The sequence below is a fragment of the Pelodiscus sinensis genome, chromosome 15 (genome assembly GCF_052426305.1).
Source record: "Pelodiscus sinensis isolate ZL-2025 chromosome 15, ASM5242630v1, whole genome shotgun sequence".
Classification (NCBI taxonomy): domain Eukaryota; kingdom Metazoa; phylum Chordata; order Testudines; family Trionychidae; genus Pelodiscus; species Pelodiscus sinensis.
In genome coordinates, this window is record NC_143066.1 from 5,631,867 (window position 1) to 5,645,665 (window position 13,799).

General features: G+C 46.5%; 1 protein-coding gene across 1 annotated transcript; it reads left to right on the forward strand.

The window, feature by feature from the left end:
* The first annotated feature begins 2,005 nt into the window (after positions 1-2,005).
* LOC149523536 (uncharacterized) lies at positions 2,006-8,374 on the forward strand. Its single transcript, XM_089782221.1, has 2 exons — positions 2,006-2,124; positions 6,435-8,374. The coding sequence occupies exon 2, from the start codon at positions 6,683-6,685 to the stop codon at positions 7,622-7,624; it is 942 nt and encodes a 313-aa protein (XP_089638347.1). The 5' UTR covers positions 2,006-2,124; positions 6,435-6,682; the 3' UTR covers positions 7,625-8,374.
* Positions 8,375-13,799: the final 5,425 nt, after the last annotated feature.

Sequence of the window (13,799 nt, forward strand, 5' to 3'; positions counted from 1 at the left end):
ATGTTAGTCTTTAAGGTGCTACAGGACTCCTTGTGCTTGCTGAAACAGACTAACATGGCTCCCCCTCTGAAACTTGTCACCAATCCAAGTTGTTAGCCAAACAGCAGGCTTTTACTATGTTACTAAGCAATTAAGTTATCAATTTGCACCAAGTTAACTTATTTGCAGTGAGAATAATATAAGAGATAAACTATATTTGCATACTGTTTCCACTCCAACTCATCTGATGAAGTGGGTTTTGCCCATGAAAGCTCATGAGGCTATATATATTTTTTGTTAGTTTCTAATGTGCCACAGGACTACTTGTTTAAATACAAATTGTGCCATCCTAAATGAAACAATGAATTCACTACCAAGGTCTGAGTATCACTAATCTATACATTCGGGCGAATGGGCAGTTCTGAAATTGTTGCACAAGCTGGGGGTGGGCAGGGGAAATTCAAATATCAAAGGAAAGACTTGACACCGTGCTGTAATCTTTTTTTTAATCTGTTGATTTTAGAGGCTCTGACTCATGATCCTGAACTTTTGAAGTTGGCAATACTGCGATTACTTGCTCTGCCCTGCTGTGTTGGGATGGCAGCCAGGCACACTGCATAGCCAATGCTGCCTATTCAGTGAACAGAATACCAGCTACTGGTGACTGCTGGCGCTTGAAAAATTTGGACTGTTGCTGTATTTAGAAATGTCCTGAAATTGGAGCATATGTCGGAATTATAGCAGACACACTGGAATTGCCGAAGTATTATTTTTAAATTTCCTCTGGCTCTCACTGGAGAGCGTTTCTTAGAACTCTCCCTGTCTTTTAAAGACAGATTTAAAGAACGGAACTTATATTTAACAAATTGCAACATAAAAGATCCAGATGAGAAAGCAGTTTCAGCACTCAGCCAGATCGGGTCAGCATCTGGTCTTGTGGGGAGACCTTTGTTTGGTGGATTCATCTGGATTTTCAAAAGCCAAATGTCAAAATTCCAGCCATCTTGTAGTGTTTTTGCAGCCAAAACTATTCCAAGTGAAAATTTTTTATTGATCCAGAGTAGAACACGTGGTGGTGTTTGAGGCTATGTCTAGACTGTAGCTCTTTTCCAGCATACTGGAGGTATCCTGGAAAAGCTATGCCCTGTCCACTTATCCGAAAAAAAAATCCAAAAAGTGGACATGTTCTTTCGCCATCCCTGTAAACCTCATTCCACGAGGAAGAAGGGATGGCTTGAAAAAGATGTTTTTTCTGATATTTAGTGCCATATAAACATGCCAAATTTCAGAAAAGCCTCTTTCAAAAGAGTTGCATATCTTTTTCTGTCTTTTCTTTGTAGTGGAGCCTGGGTGTAGTTCTGACCTGTCTTGAGAAGTATGCAGCTCCATTGTAGTCGTATTTATAATGTCAAAAACGTTCTAATTGAAAAGCAACATTTGGCCAGTGCATGGCATACATACTGTATCTTTGGCTTGTCTTCTGAGGATGACGTCTTTTGGCAATATTCATGGGAACTTTCTTTCTCTTTCTAACCTTCCCTGTTGTCTTAATTTCATCCCAGTTACATTTGCTGTCATAAAAGAGAATGCTCAGGTATTCTTCAATTACAAATCCCCTGCATCTCCACGGAGATGACTGGAAACATTTCGTTTTAGCCAAGCCCATCAGATAGTCTTGTCCTCTAAGAGTCTACACGTGTTGTCACTATTGTTGTCAGAATTTTGGACAACTCTTGTATTGATAACAGATTTGATTTTAGTGTAACAAGCAAATAAAAACGCACGTGATCCTGGAATGACACAACGTGACATAGATCCAGTGCTACTGTTTTGGGGACTGAATCCTCCACACGTAGCGGCAAAACAGGTCTTTGCGGCCCCAGGTTAGCCCGACTCCGTGCAGAGAGCGGGTACAGTACTTCGCTTTTGCGTGTAGACACGAAACCGGAGCCTGTGGGATTGCCTCTCGTTCGAGCCCCCTCCCCTGCGCAGCGCTGGGAGCAGGGCGAGAGGCTGCTCTTGTCACATGACCATCCCTGGATTCTTAATTACGACCGCTGTCACATGACACGGGCCAGCGTGCGGCTGCCTCCTTTTCCCGCGGGCGCGGCCGCCCCGCACTCCCGGCTCCTCCCGCGGGGCGGGGTAAGATTCTCGGGTCCGGCCGGGGGGGGGGGGTTAATTGTAACTAGCCCCGGTCTAGACGCTCGGCTCCAGAACTGGGGAACGTGGCTCTAATCCCGCCCCCCCCCCCGGTCTGCTCCACGTGCGAGCGCCGGACCGGCTGCTTTCCCCGGCACACACCGGATCGTGGTCCCGTTGACCCTGGCGGGAGGCGATAGGCAGGAAGCGAGAGGGATGGAGACCGGGGCGATAGTGAGACGGAGCCCACGCTGCTGAGCAAATGCCCTGCGCTTAGGGATGTCGTGGGGGAAATTCCCCCGGGGGAGTTCGATGTTCTGCTCCTTGGCCTGTATTCGGATTCTGTTCGGGGGGGGGGGGGGGGGGGGGTTACACAGAGGTCTTGGCTCATCTCGCCTCCTCTGCACAGGAGGAAAGGGACGGAGTGGGGCTCAGTAAAACAGGGGCAGGGAACCTTTTCTGGGGCGGGGGCCGCTGACCCACAGAAAAATCATCCAGGGGCTGCACACAAGTGAGAAGCCAAACCAAAACCCCCTCGCTGACAGCCCTCAGCCGAGGATAAAGACGCTGTCCTCGTTCCCCTCGCACAGCAGTGCCTAAGGGGCCCCAGCCTCGTCGATTTTGTGTGTTCCAGCCCTGTGGTGGTGGTGGGGGGGGGTGATGGACTGGAGCACCAATTCGGGTCCCCAATGCTGGGAGCAGCCCTGAGTCTCAGGGACCAAGGCCAGGCAAGCTGGGGGCCACATGTGGCCCTTGGGCCTGAGGTTCCCCACCCTCTGGTTTAGCAGTTCTGTGCCCAAGGAAAACCTGCAGATAATTTAGCATTACAGTGAACCAACCCCCCTTCTGGAACATCTCCAGTTACCTGGATCATCCTGGCTGGGTAGAACAGTTCCTGTGTATCACGCCAGGTCGCCTGTTACATTGAGATGGACTATACAGGCTGACTGTCACTAAACAGTAAGAAGGACTGAGGTTCGGTGTACAGAGACCTCCGCCTGCTTCATGCCAGTTTATTAAAGACACAGAAAGGGGGAAAACAGTGAAAGCATAGGCAATGTAAAGTATTAAGTAAGGCTTTCATTTTAACAACATTTCTTCTTACCTTTCTCTCTAGCTCAGGGGTTCCCAAACTTTTCGGCATCACGCCACCTTTCTGATTTTTGAGAAACCCTCACACCCCCCCAAAAATAGCAGCAAAACTTGGGGTGGAATTGACGGGGGTGTATGTGGCTGGGTTGCCTCGCCCCCCCTCTGGAATTTCTTCACACACCCCAGTTTGGGAACCCATGCTCTATCTGGAGAGAGCTTTAGAAGCAAACACCCCTTATTTGACAGTCTCTTTGGGTACGCCTACACTGGTGCTATTTTGGGATACTTTAAAATATCTTTCGAAATTACAGGCACACTATTTTGATGTCCCTGTAAACCTCATTCCATGAGGATTGCGATGTTTCGGAATAGTGGTTTATTTTAAAATTTGGCACTGTGTAGGACAGTGCCAAATTATGAAATAAGCTATTTTGAAATAAACTCGAAATAAGCTTCAGGGCGTCCCTGCTATAAGTAGGGACTAAAGTTGTTGATGTTTGTAGGAACTGATGCATTATAAGTCCTCCCATTCCCCGCTATAAATCATGCGAAACACTCACCCAATTTGCTTAAATGGAAGTCAGCCGTGGGAAAAAAAATTCCCCGCTTTCAGTTGTTTCGCTATAAGTCCAAGTTTTTTGGAAGGTATCTTGGACTTACAGCGAGGATGGCCTGTACGCAGTTTGTGTAGGGCAATTTGCATAGCTTATTTCGAGCTCAGGGTGCTGTGTAGACGCACCCTTAGATAGTATCAAAGATGATCCTTTGGGAGGCAGACAAGAAGTTAATTGAGGTGGGAGGGAGCTATTGTTAAAGACTTCTCCCATTTCCTTTCAGATGGTATTGTGGATTCCGCTAGAGCTGGGAGGTCACCTGAGTCCCTCACTCTGACCTGTTTTGGTCAGGACATCTCTTGAGATGACAAAAACCCAGGGTCCCAAGAGGAGGGGAGGTGTGGCAGACATGATGGTGAAGCTTGCTACAGTAATCTCTCTGTTATTGTCCCCCTCTCGTCATGGACCAAAAAACGGGAGTGAGTCTTGAGGAAGCAGTCATGTGCAGAGCTACAGAGAGGGGCCTTTAGGGTGAAAGGCTGGGGGCCCTCTGCAAGAACCTTATGCAAGAAAATGATCAGATTCTGTTAGTGGTGAAGGATTTATGTACCCATATTTATTAGGAGGTTTGTAGTCTCTGGTGTTTCCAGGGTGACTTCAGCTCTGGGTTTTTGTCTGATTCTTGGAAGGTGGAAACATTCTACACTAGAGCTGTCAAGCAGCCCAAAAATGACTATATGACTGAGTAGTTTAAAACAAACAAAAGGAAGTTTTTTTTTCACTCCGCGCACAATCAACCTGTGGAACTCCTTGCCATAGGATGTTGTGAAGACTAGGACTTTAACGGGGTTCAAAAAAGAGCTAAGTAAGTTCATGGAGGTTAGGTCCATCAATGGCTATTAGCCAGGATGGGTAGGGATGGTGTCCCTAGCTTCTGTCTGAAAATGGATGACAAGGGAAGGATCATGTGAGGATTACCTGTTGTGTTCCCTTCCTCTGGGGCATCTGGCATTGGCCACTGTTGGCAGACAGGACACTGGGCTAGATGGACCTTTGGTCTGACCCAGCATGGCCGTTTTTGTGTTTTGAGTTTGTCTCGCCTTTGGAGTTCTTTCTTTCTTTTGTCTCTTTTCCTTCCTTCCTCCCTCTCTCTCCCTGCTTATTTTCTTCTCTCTCAATCCCCCTTGCTTTCCCTGATTCATGCTTTCTCCTCCCTTTTCCCTTCTTCTCTCTTAAATTTTATCTCTATTCTTCATTTTTCAATACTCTCTTCACTTCCCTGCCAACACAGTTTCTTCTTCTTTCTCACATCAGCCATGGTCTGTTATGCACAGATCTGGCCACTTACACACCAGTCATCCAGCCCCTCGGGCCCACATCTCTCACACGTTAGTCACCTTTATATACAGAGCCCAGTCTCACACCACCTTATTTCCCTCTTTGGCTAGCGGAATCTCTCCCAGAGGGGTCCTGAGAGCATTCTCAATTAGCCCATCCATGTGGGAGTGGCAGAGATAGTCTTCCCTAAGCTCCATGGAGCAGTAGGGTAAGAATGGGGAGACCGGAAGTAGCCTCTCTCCCTCGGGAAGGGAAAGCATCTCTGAGCCCTTGTTCGTTGTCCTTTCCCCAGGGTGAGGTACGGGCAGCGGCAGCCCTGCTGGACAAGTGAGTGGGCGCAGGCAGTGCTTTCAGCCCCGTTGGCCTAGGTAAGGGGGCCACCCCCCTCAGCAAATGACTGGCGACGTGCTCCCAGTTATATATTCACGTGGGCTTGTGCGCAGTAGATCTGGAGACACCACACTGTTGCCAATCTTCCTCTGGCCAGGGCTTCCAAGCGGGAAAGATCTGTGACGTTGACCTATAAGCTGGTCAGTCACGCTCAGAGAATGGCTGTCCCTCGATTCTTGGGGCTGGGCCTGTTCTCAAGCAAGTGCAAGTGGCGTATTGATACTCTCCCATAGTCCGGCCATGTGTGGAGAGCTCTAAATCTCCTATGGTGGGCACAACACATTTCACAGTACACTTGACTTTCGTGGGAGCTATTTCCTTTCCCTGCGGATGAAATGTCCCCCCCACACAAAGAGAGGGGCAGGATTTTTTGTAGCAAAATGTGACAAATCCTGATCTTGGTAGGATTTCCTACCCTGGGCATCATTTCCAATGACAAAACCCAACATCATCTCCCTGCTAGAATGAGAGGAAGAGCCATGGGTTCTCGCTCTCCAGCGCTACGAGGAAAAGGGGATGCTGAGTGGCACCTGTGCAGGTGAGGCATAAGCTAAACTGTCTGGAGAACTATCAGAGAGTAGAATGAAACTCTGGAATTCCTCCAGATATGCTGCGAGCTCACGCCACTTTGTCCCATTATCATAATCAACATTCATCATGTTCTTAAGGCAGATATCTCTGAGGGCTTCCCAGCCATCTTCATTGACTTCAGGTGGGAGTCTGTGACCTCATTTGGTTTTTATCTGAGAATTCAGATTAGGGATGTAAGCAAGTAGTCGAGTCAACTACTCACTTTCCCCCCCCACACACACACCTTGCTGCCTCTGTATCAGAGGCAGCAATGGGGTGAGGAACAGGAGCTGGTGCTAGGGAGAGCTGGCTTAAATGGTGCTCCCTGCCCCTCACCGCACTGCTGCCTCTATCATTTTATTTTAACAGGTGATGAGATCGTGAGTGAGAATGAGAAGGGGAATCCGTACCAGGAAGGTCTTGTGTCAATGGAACCACGTGGCACATTATCGGGAGCATCCCAAAGGAATGTTTCCCAGAGGTCTGAGCAGGATAACGGTCATCGCCGATGAGAAAAGCATCAAAGAACTCCACCAGGGAAGAGATGAGGAAAATCAACTGCATGTGAAATAGGTTTTAGGAAACTACCAGACATTATCCAGCTGGGAAATCCTAAGATGGGGAAATCAATAATATGTGATGACTGTGGGAAAAGCTTCCGGCTGAGATCAAACCTTAGACAGCATCAAAGGGTTCACACTGGAGAGAAACCCTATGGATGTGCTGAGTGTGGGGAAAGCTTTCGGCAGCGCTCGCATCTTATTCAGCATCAGACAAAGCACACGGGTGAGAGACCCTATGAATGTACTGAGTGTGGGAAAAGCTTTAGTATGAGCTCAAAACTCATTCGGCATCAGATAATCCACACTGGAGAAAAACCCTATAAATGTGCCGAGTGTGGCAAGAGCTTCATTGGGAACTCACAGCTTATCTTGCACCAGAGAGTCCACACAGGGGAGAGACCCTACAAATGTGATGAGTGTGGGAAGAGCTTCAGTGTGAGCTCAGCTCTTACTCAGCATCAGAGAATCCACACGGGAGAGAAACCTTATGAATGCGCCGAATGTGGGGAACGATTCCGGCAGCGCTCGCACATTATTCAGCATCAAAGAATCCACACTGGCGAGAGACCCTATGAGTGTGCTGAGTGTGGGAAGAGTTTCACAGTGAGCTCTGCTCTCATTCAGCATCAGCGATTCCACACAGGGGAAAGACCTTATGAATGCGCTGAGTGTGGGAAAAGTTTCACGGTGAGCTCACACCTCATTCAACACCGGAGAGTCCACACAGGAGAGAGGCCCTATGAATGTGTTGACTGTGGGAAAAGCTTCCTTTGGCAATCAGCCCTTCTTCGACATCAGAGAATCCACACAGGGGAGAGACCCTATGAATGCGCCGACTGTGGGGAAAGCTTCCGTCAGAGCGCACACCTCATCCAGCATCGCCGAATCCACACTGGGGAGAGACCCTTTGAATGTGCCAGCTGTGGGAAGGGCTTCACTGTGAGCTCTGCCCTCATTCGACATCAGAGAATCCACACTGGGGGAGGGAAACCTTAACAATGGGCTGAAAGCAGGCAAAGCTTCATATCAGAGATCCCTCCAGAGTTTCCCAATAGATAGGAGCCAAGCAGTTCTTGCTTGGAGTCCATAAGACTCTTCTCTCTCCACAGAGAATGAAAAAAGCCTTGTGGAAGCTGAAGTGTAGGTGGTCAAGTTAGAAAAAGAAGAAATGTTGGTGCCAGGAGATGTCATGTAGGGGCCTACGTTGTGGAGTAGTAACAGCTAAGTTGAGTTAGGGGGTTACTTCGAACTCCCGTTTCACTGCTGCATGTAGACATGGGCAGTTACTCCGGGCTAGTCAATTTCCAAAATGGCGACCGCCCAGGAACATGCTAATGAAGCACAGGATATTTAAATCCCGTGCTTCATTTGCAATTTCGGGTGCCCTCATTAGCCTCCCTAGTTTGAACTAGAGGGCTAGTGTAGACATACCCACAGGGATGTTGTAGGCTTATATTACAGTAGTGGCCATAGGTCCCAATGACAGCCAAGGCCATGATGTGTAAGGTGCTGCGCAAACAGAATGACATGGATCCTGCCTGAAAGAGTTTACTGCTTAAAAAAACAGCTTCTTTTTCTTGGGATTCTCTTGTGCCTATTACTGACTTGGAATATGAACCGAATAAGGATCTTTTTTTCATTTTTCCTCTGAGTGAGGTTATTCCTGTACCTGGAAATTCTGTAGCATATCAGGTTATAATTTATGTTTATTATTTTAAAAAATTCCTAATAAAAACTATCTTAAAAAGCCAAGTCTTCTCCAGTTTCCTGGAAATGTTCTTATTGTCAAGCAGTGTGTCAAAAAGATCCCCAGACTAGGTTAGCACAAATTAAGGATGTTAACTAGTGGTTAATTGACTAGTCAAGTAGTCGATGGAATTTCCATCGACTACTCGACTAGTTGATAGGCATGTCTGCATTCCTCCTTTGAAATGTATAAGAGCCCCTGGTAGGGCTCTTGTACATTTCAAAGGAAGAATGCGGAATTCTGCGTGCAGCCTGGGGCCAGCTGGAAATCTCAGTGCTCTGGGTAAGATAATGGAGCAGCTAATACAGGACTTAATAAAAAAAAAGGGGGGTGGTGATACAACGAATGCCAATCAACCTGAGTTTATTGAAAACAGATGCTGTCAAACTGGATTTTTATGCGATTAGTTTGGTTAATGAAAGTAACCAAATAGAATTAGACTTTTACAAGGCATTTGCCATGGTACTGTGCAATAGTTTGATTAGAATTATATAAAACTAACATAGCACATATTAAATTGATTAAAAATGATCTGACTGATAGATCTCAAAATGTAGGCCTCAACAAGCAGATGTGTTCTTACTAGGGTTCTGTAGAGATCAGTTCTTTTTAAAAATGTTATCAGCAACCTGGAAGAAAACACAAAATCATCACTGATAACATTTGCAGATGACACACAAAGCGAGGCATGGCGAGTAGATTACAAGCCGGCACAGCCGCGCAGCGTGGTCTGCATATGTGCAGCGGGGTCTGTGTATGCGCAGTGTGCCAAACCGTGCGGCTGGTGAGCAGGGCTTGCCATGGCTTGGCGAGCCCTGGTGATAGGCATAAGGAGCCCAATCTATTGTTTAACCAAGAGATGCTTAAGAGTGACTTGATCAAAGTTTACAATGATCTACATGAGGAACACATATTTGAAAATGGGCTCTTTAGCAGAGAAAGGTGGGAAAAGATCCAGTGACAGTAAGTTGAAGCTAAACACATTCAGATGGGGGATAAAGCATCCATTTTTAACAGTGTGGGTAATTAACCATTGGAAAAATTTACCCAGGCTTATAGCAGATTCTCCATCACTGGCCATTTTAAAATCAAGATTGGATGCTTTTCTAAGAGGGATGCTCTAGGAATTATTCTCAGGAAGTTTTATGGCCAGTATTCTATAGGAGATGAGACTAGAGGTAGATGATCATGCTGGTCCCTGCTAGCCTTGGCATTTCTGTATCATTCTGGACCTCTTACAGTGTTTGAGGAGGAAGCAGGCGTCCAAGGCAACATGCTAAAATGACTTTAGTTCTTCCTGGAAGGATCCATCATCCACCCTACGTTTAGCAATGAGAAACTTCACCTCTAGCATTAGACCCTCGCTTGTGGAGTTCCATAAGACTCAACAGTGCCATGCAACAAGGTAGGCTAGCAGAGCACAAGGAATTTGGGACTACTCGGCATATGCGTAAATCGGAAACTGATTTTATTCAGGGTCAGAGAACCCAGATCTTCACTTCACAAGCCTGCAGGTGCCTGCAGGAACCAAGAACCTGGGAAATTCAGGGGGTGATTAATGCTGCTCCATTTGCTCTGCTGCTTTCCCCCGATCATCTGAACTGCATAACCACAGCAGTTCCAGCATCATTCCTCTTGGCTCCTTTGCAGTCAGCAAGGCTAGAAATGCACTTATTTCTTTGAGTAAAAGCTAAGAGATTTTGCCAATGCTGACAGTGTTGGGAAATCGTATCAGTGGAGTTTTGCCAGGCGTCCTTAACTTGAAAGGCAGAGTCTCGAGAAACAATTTAAACCTACTTACAAAAATGAGAACGTGAGCCAACTTCATTTAAACCCTTCAGTTCATATTACAATACTGTTTTAATCCCAGTGCGGGAAGAACCTGGCCTTTGTTTGCTCGGTAGCATAATCTCAGCCACACACACACCCTTCAGTCTAGTCTGTGAATGAAACCATCACTCTGTAGCTAAGCCTTGAGGCATTGAGCCCATTCAGCTCCCATCTTCAGGATCATTCCCATCTGCCGTGGAATCTTCTGATCCCAGCATTCCACCATTCTCCCATTCATAGATTCCAGGACGAGAAGAGACTGCTATGATCGTTCAGTCTGGGCTTTTGTATAGCACAGGGCTTGAAACGTCCCCAAAATAACTCCTCGAGCAAAGCTTTTAGAAAAACAAACCATCTTTATTTGAAAAATTGCCAGCAATGGATATGCTACTGTGACCACTGGTAAATTGTTCCGATGGCTAATTACCCTCACTTAGAAATGTACGCCTTATTGTCCAGGCTGAATGTGCAGCAGGCACAGCTGGGGGAAGAGTGCATGTCCCTTGTCTGGGGGACAGACAAACTCTCTGAAATATATAGTAGATAGCTGGCCCTTTCTTCACCCCTGCGCCCTGCTGGCCCAATGAGGGTATAGCTAGCCTGGTCCCCATCTGGCTCCTTGCTGCCCCATCCCTGCCAGTAGTCATTCTACACGAGCCCCTTCCTTTTCCATATTATAGAAAACAATCAGATTCTAGGCACATCCCATTGTCCTGGCACAACCAACCCCTGACCTTGCTTTAAGTTATGATAAGAGGAAGTTGGCTACCGAATTTGGTGGTCCTAGCTCTTACTCTTTAGGAAGAGTTCTTGAACAAAGGGACTCAGACAGATGGACAGGCTGACAGACGCACATTTCTAAAATATATAGTAAGATTATATATCAGGGAGGCCACTCCAAGAATTTGGTAAGTGGTCAAGGGCCACTCTCTTCCATGATATTAATGGGGGAGATGTGAGATCTGGGAGGGAATTTGGGTGAAGGAGTGGGTTGTGAGTTGGGGCATGAGTATATAAGGGGGTGCAGGGATTTGGGGTATGATCTGGGGCAGGAAACTGAGGTACAGGAGGAGGTGTCAGGTCTGGGAGGGGGTATAGGTGCAGGAGAGCATTCTGCTCTGGAGGAGGGGTAGAGGTCAGGGCACAGGGCATGGGAGGGTGTTGTAACCTAGGGCAGAGTGCAGTGGTTTAGGTGGTGACCTAGGATAGGAGGGGCTTGTGACCTGAGCCAGGGGATTGGCATGCAGGGTCTAGGAGGAGATATGGGTGAAGAAGCATGATTGTGAACTGAGTTAGGGATGCAGGTGAGAGGACAGAGGGTTGGGAGGAGGGTGTGGGTGGAGTGCCAGCTGCAGGCTCTGCCTGGGAGGTGCTTACCTTAGGCGGCTTCCAGCCATCAGCCCAGTGGAAGCCTCAGGCAGGCTCCCTGCTTGCCGCAGCCCCACATACCATTCAGAGTGGCCAACTGCAGGGGCCATGTGCTCTCTGTGTGTTGCACTCTCCGGGGAGGGACGGGGACTTCCACATGCTACCTTACAGGGAAACTAAGACAGGAATCCATGTTCTCAGGCTCAGGTTAGATGCCCCAGTTAGTCAATGAGTCCGGAATTTATTTAGCGCAGTTCAATTCAGAGCAGCAGCTTATCCATGAGTGAAGGATATGAAAGCTGCATCCAACACAAAGGGTGGCAGGTGGCACTGAGAAACTGAGCAGCAGAACAAGTAAAACAGCAAATCCTTCTCTGTGTCTAATTCAGGAGTTCTCAACCTTCACCATCGTGGGAACCACCCCTTACTAAAGAGTGTCTTGTGGGCATTTCCCTCCAGTCATGACTGCCAACCTCCTAGTTATGACTGCTTGCCCATCTCCTTTCCTTCCTCCCCCCTCTGTTTGCTTGCAGACTGATTTCCTTGTCATTCACCATCATATATCTTCTCCATGGCAACTGAAGCAATTTCTTACAAATCACATTCAGTGTTTTAGTATTTGTCATTTCCTTTAATGGAAAAGAACAGCGGGAAAAAAAGAAGAACCAGCAACATGCGGCCAAACAGCTTTCTGCGGTTGCCCTAAAAGGGCCAGAGTTTGTGACCTATTGTTTTAATTTAAGATTGTGGGGAGAGACTTTTCCTTGGGAGGCCGAGGAGGAGCTTGGGAGAGGAATTATTCTTCCAGGAGCCTGAGAAGCATGGGGTCAAGAAATTCACTAAGGACAGAGGATTACAGAAATATCCAAAACACAAAACCTGCTAGCAATGGGGGATCTTTTGGAAATGTAATATGGCAAAACACAAAATGTCCATTAAGTTCTTGGAAGGTATTGTAGACAACTTTATCTTCCAAGACAAGACAACTTGTTCCAGGAAATGGAGGAAATAACTGGGGGACAGCTGTTTTTGACTTGATTCTCATGAATACGAAAGACTTGATAGGAAGCTGAAGGTGGAAGACAGTTTGGGTGAAAGCGACCATGAAATGATAGATTTCATGATTCTAAGGAAAGGAAGGAGTGAGAGCAACAGAATCAGGACAATGGATTTCAAAAAAGCAAATTCACTCAAAGTACTGGTAGATAAAGCCAGATGGGAAGAAAATTCTAAGGCCATGTCTTCACTGGGGGAAGATTGATGGTGCCATGATTGATCTTCCGGAATTCCATTTAGTGGATCTAGTAAAGGCCCGCTAAATCAAACTCAGAGAGTGCCCCTGTAATAGGTCCTCACCTTGCTCTTGTGGGGAGTAAGGGAAGCCAGTGGGGGAGTTTGCTCCCATCAGCTTCCTGCTGTGGGAACAAGGGGAAACTCTAATTAAGGCATGTCAACTCCAGCTATGTAATTAACAGTGCTGGAGTAGCATATCTTAATTTAACCTTCCTCTTTATTGTAGACGTGGCCTAAGGGAAAGAGGAGTGTAAGTCATCGAGCTTGTTCTCAAGGAGACAATGTTAAAGGCACAACTGCAAATTATCCTTCTGAAAGGAAAGATAGGAAGATTATTAAGAGGCCAATATGGTTCCAACAGGAGCTCTTTAAGGACCCACAAATCGAAAAGGAATTTTACAAAAAGTGGAAACGTGGACAAATCACTAAGCAGGTATACAAAAGAATAGTACAAACCTGTAGGAACAAACTCAGAAAGGCTAAGGCACAAAATGAGTTAACTTAGCAAGGGTCAGCAAAGGTAATAAGTTTTTAAAATACACTAGGAGCAAGAGAAAGAGAAAGTGTAGGTTACTTTTCTTATGAGGAAATGAGTGAACTATTTATTATCTATCTTGCTTTAATCTTAACCAAAGTGGTCAATGGTGACCCACTGAATAGAATTAATATTAACAAAAAAAGGGGAAAGATTAGGATAGGAATAGTTAGATAATTTAGAGTACTTAAGTCAGCAGGTCCTAATGACATGCATCCTAGGGTACTTAAGGAACTAGCTGAAGCAATTGCAGAATTGTTTGAGAACTCGTGCAGGATAGGTGAGGTCCCAGAAGAGGTGACGCCTACTTTTAAAAGGGGTGATAAACGAGGACCCAGGGAATTATAAACAGTCAGCCTAACTTTGATACTAAGTTATTGAAAACGATCAACTTATAA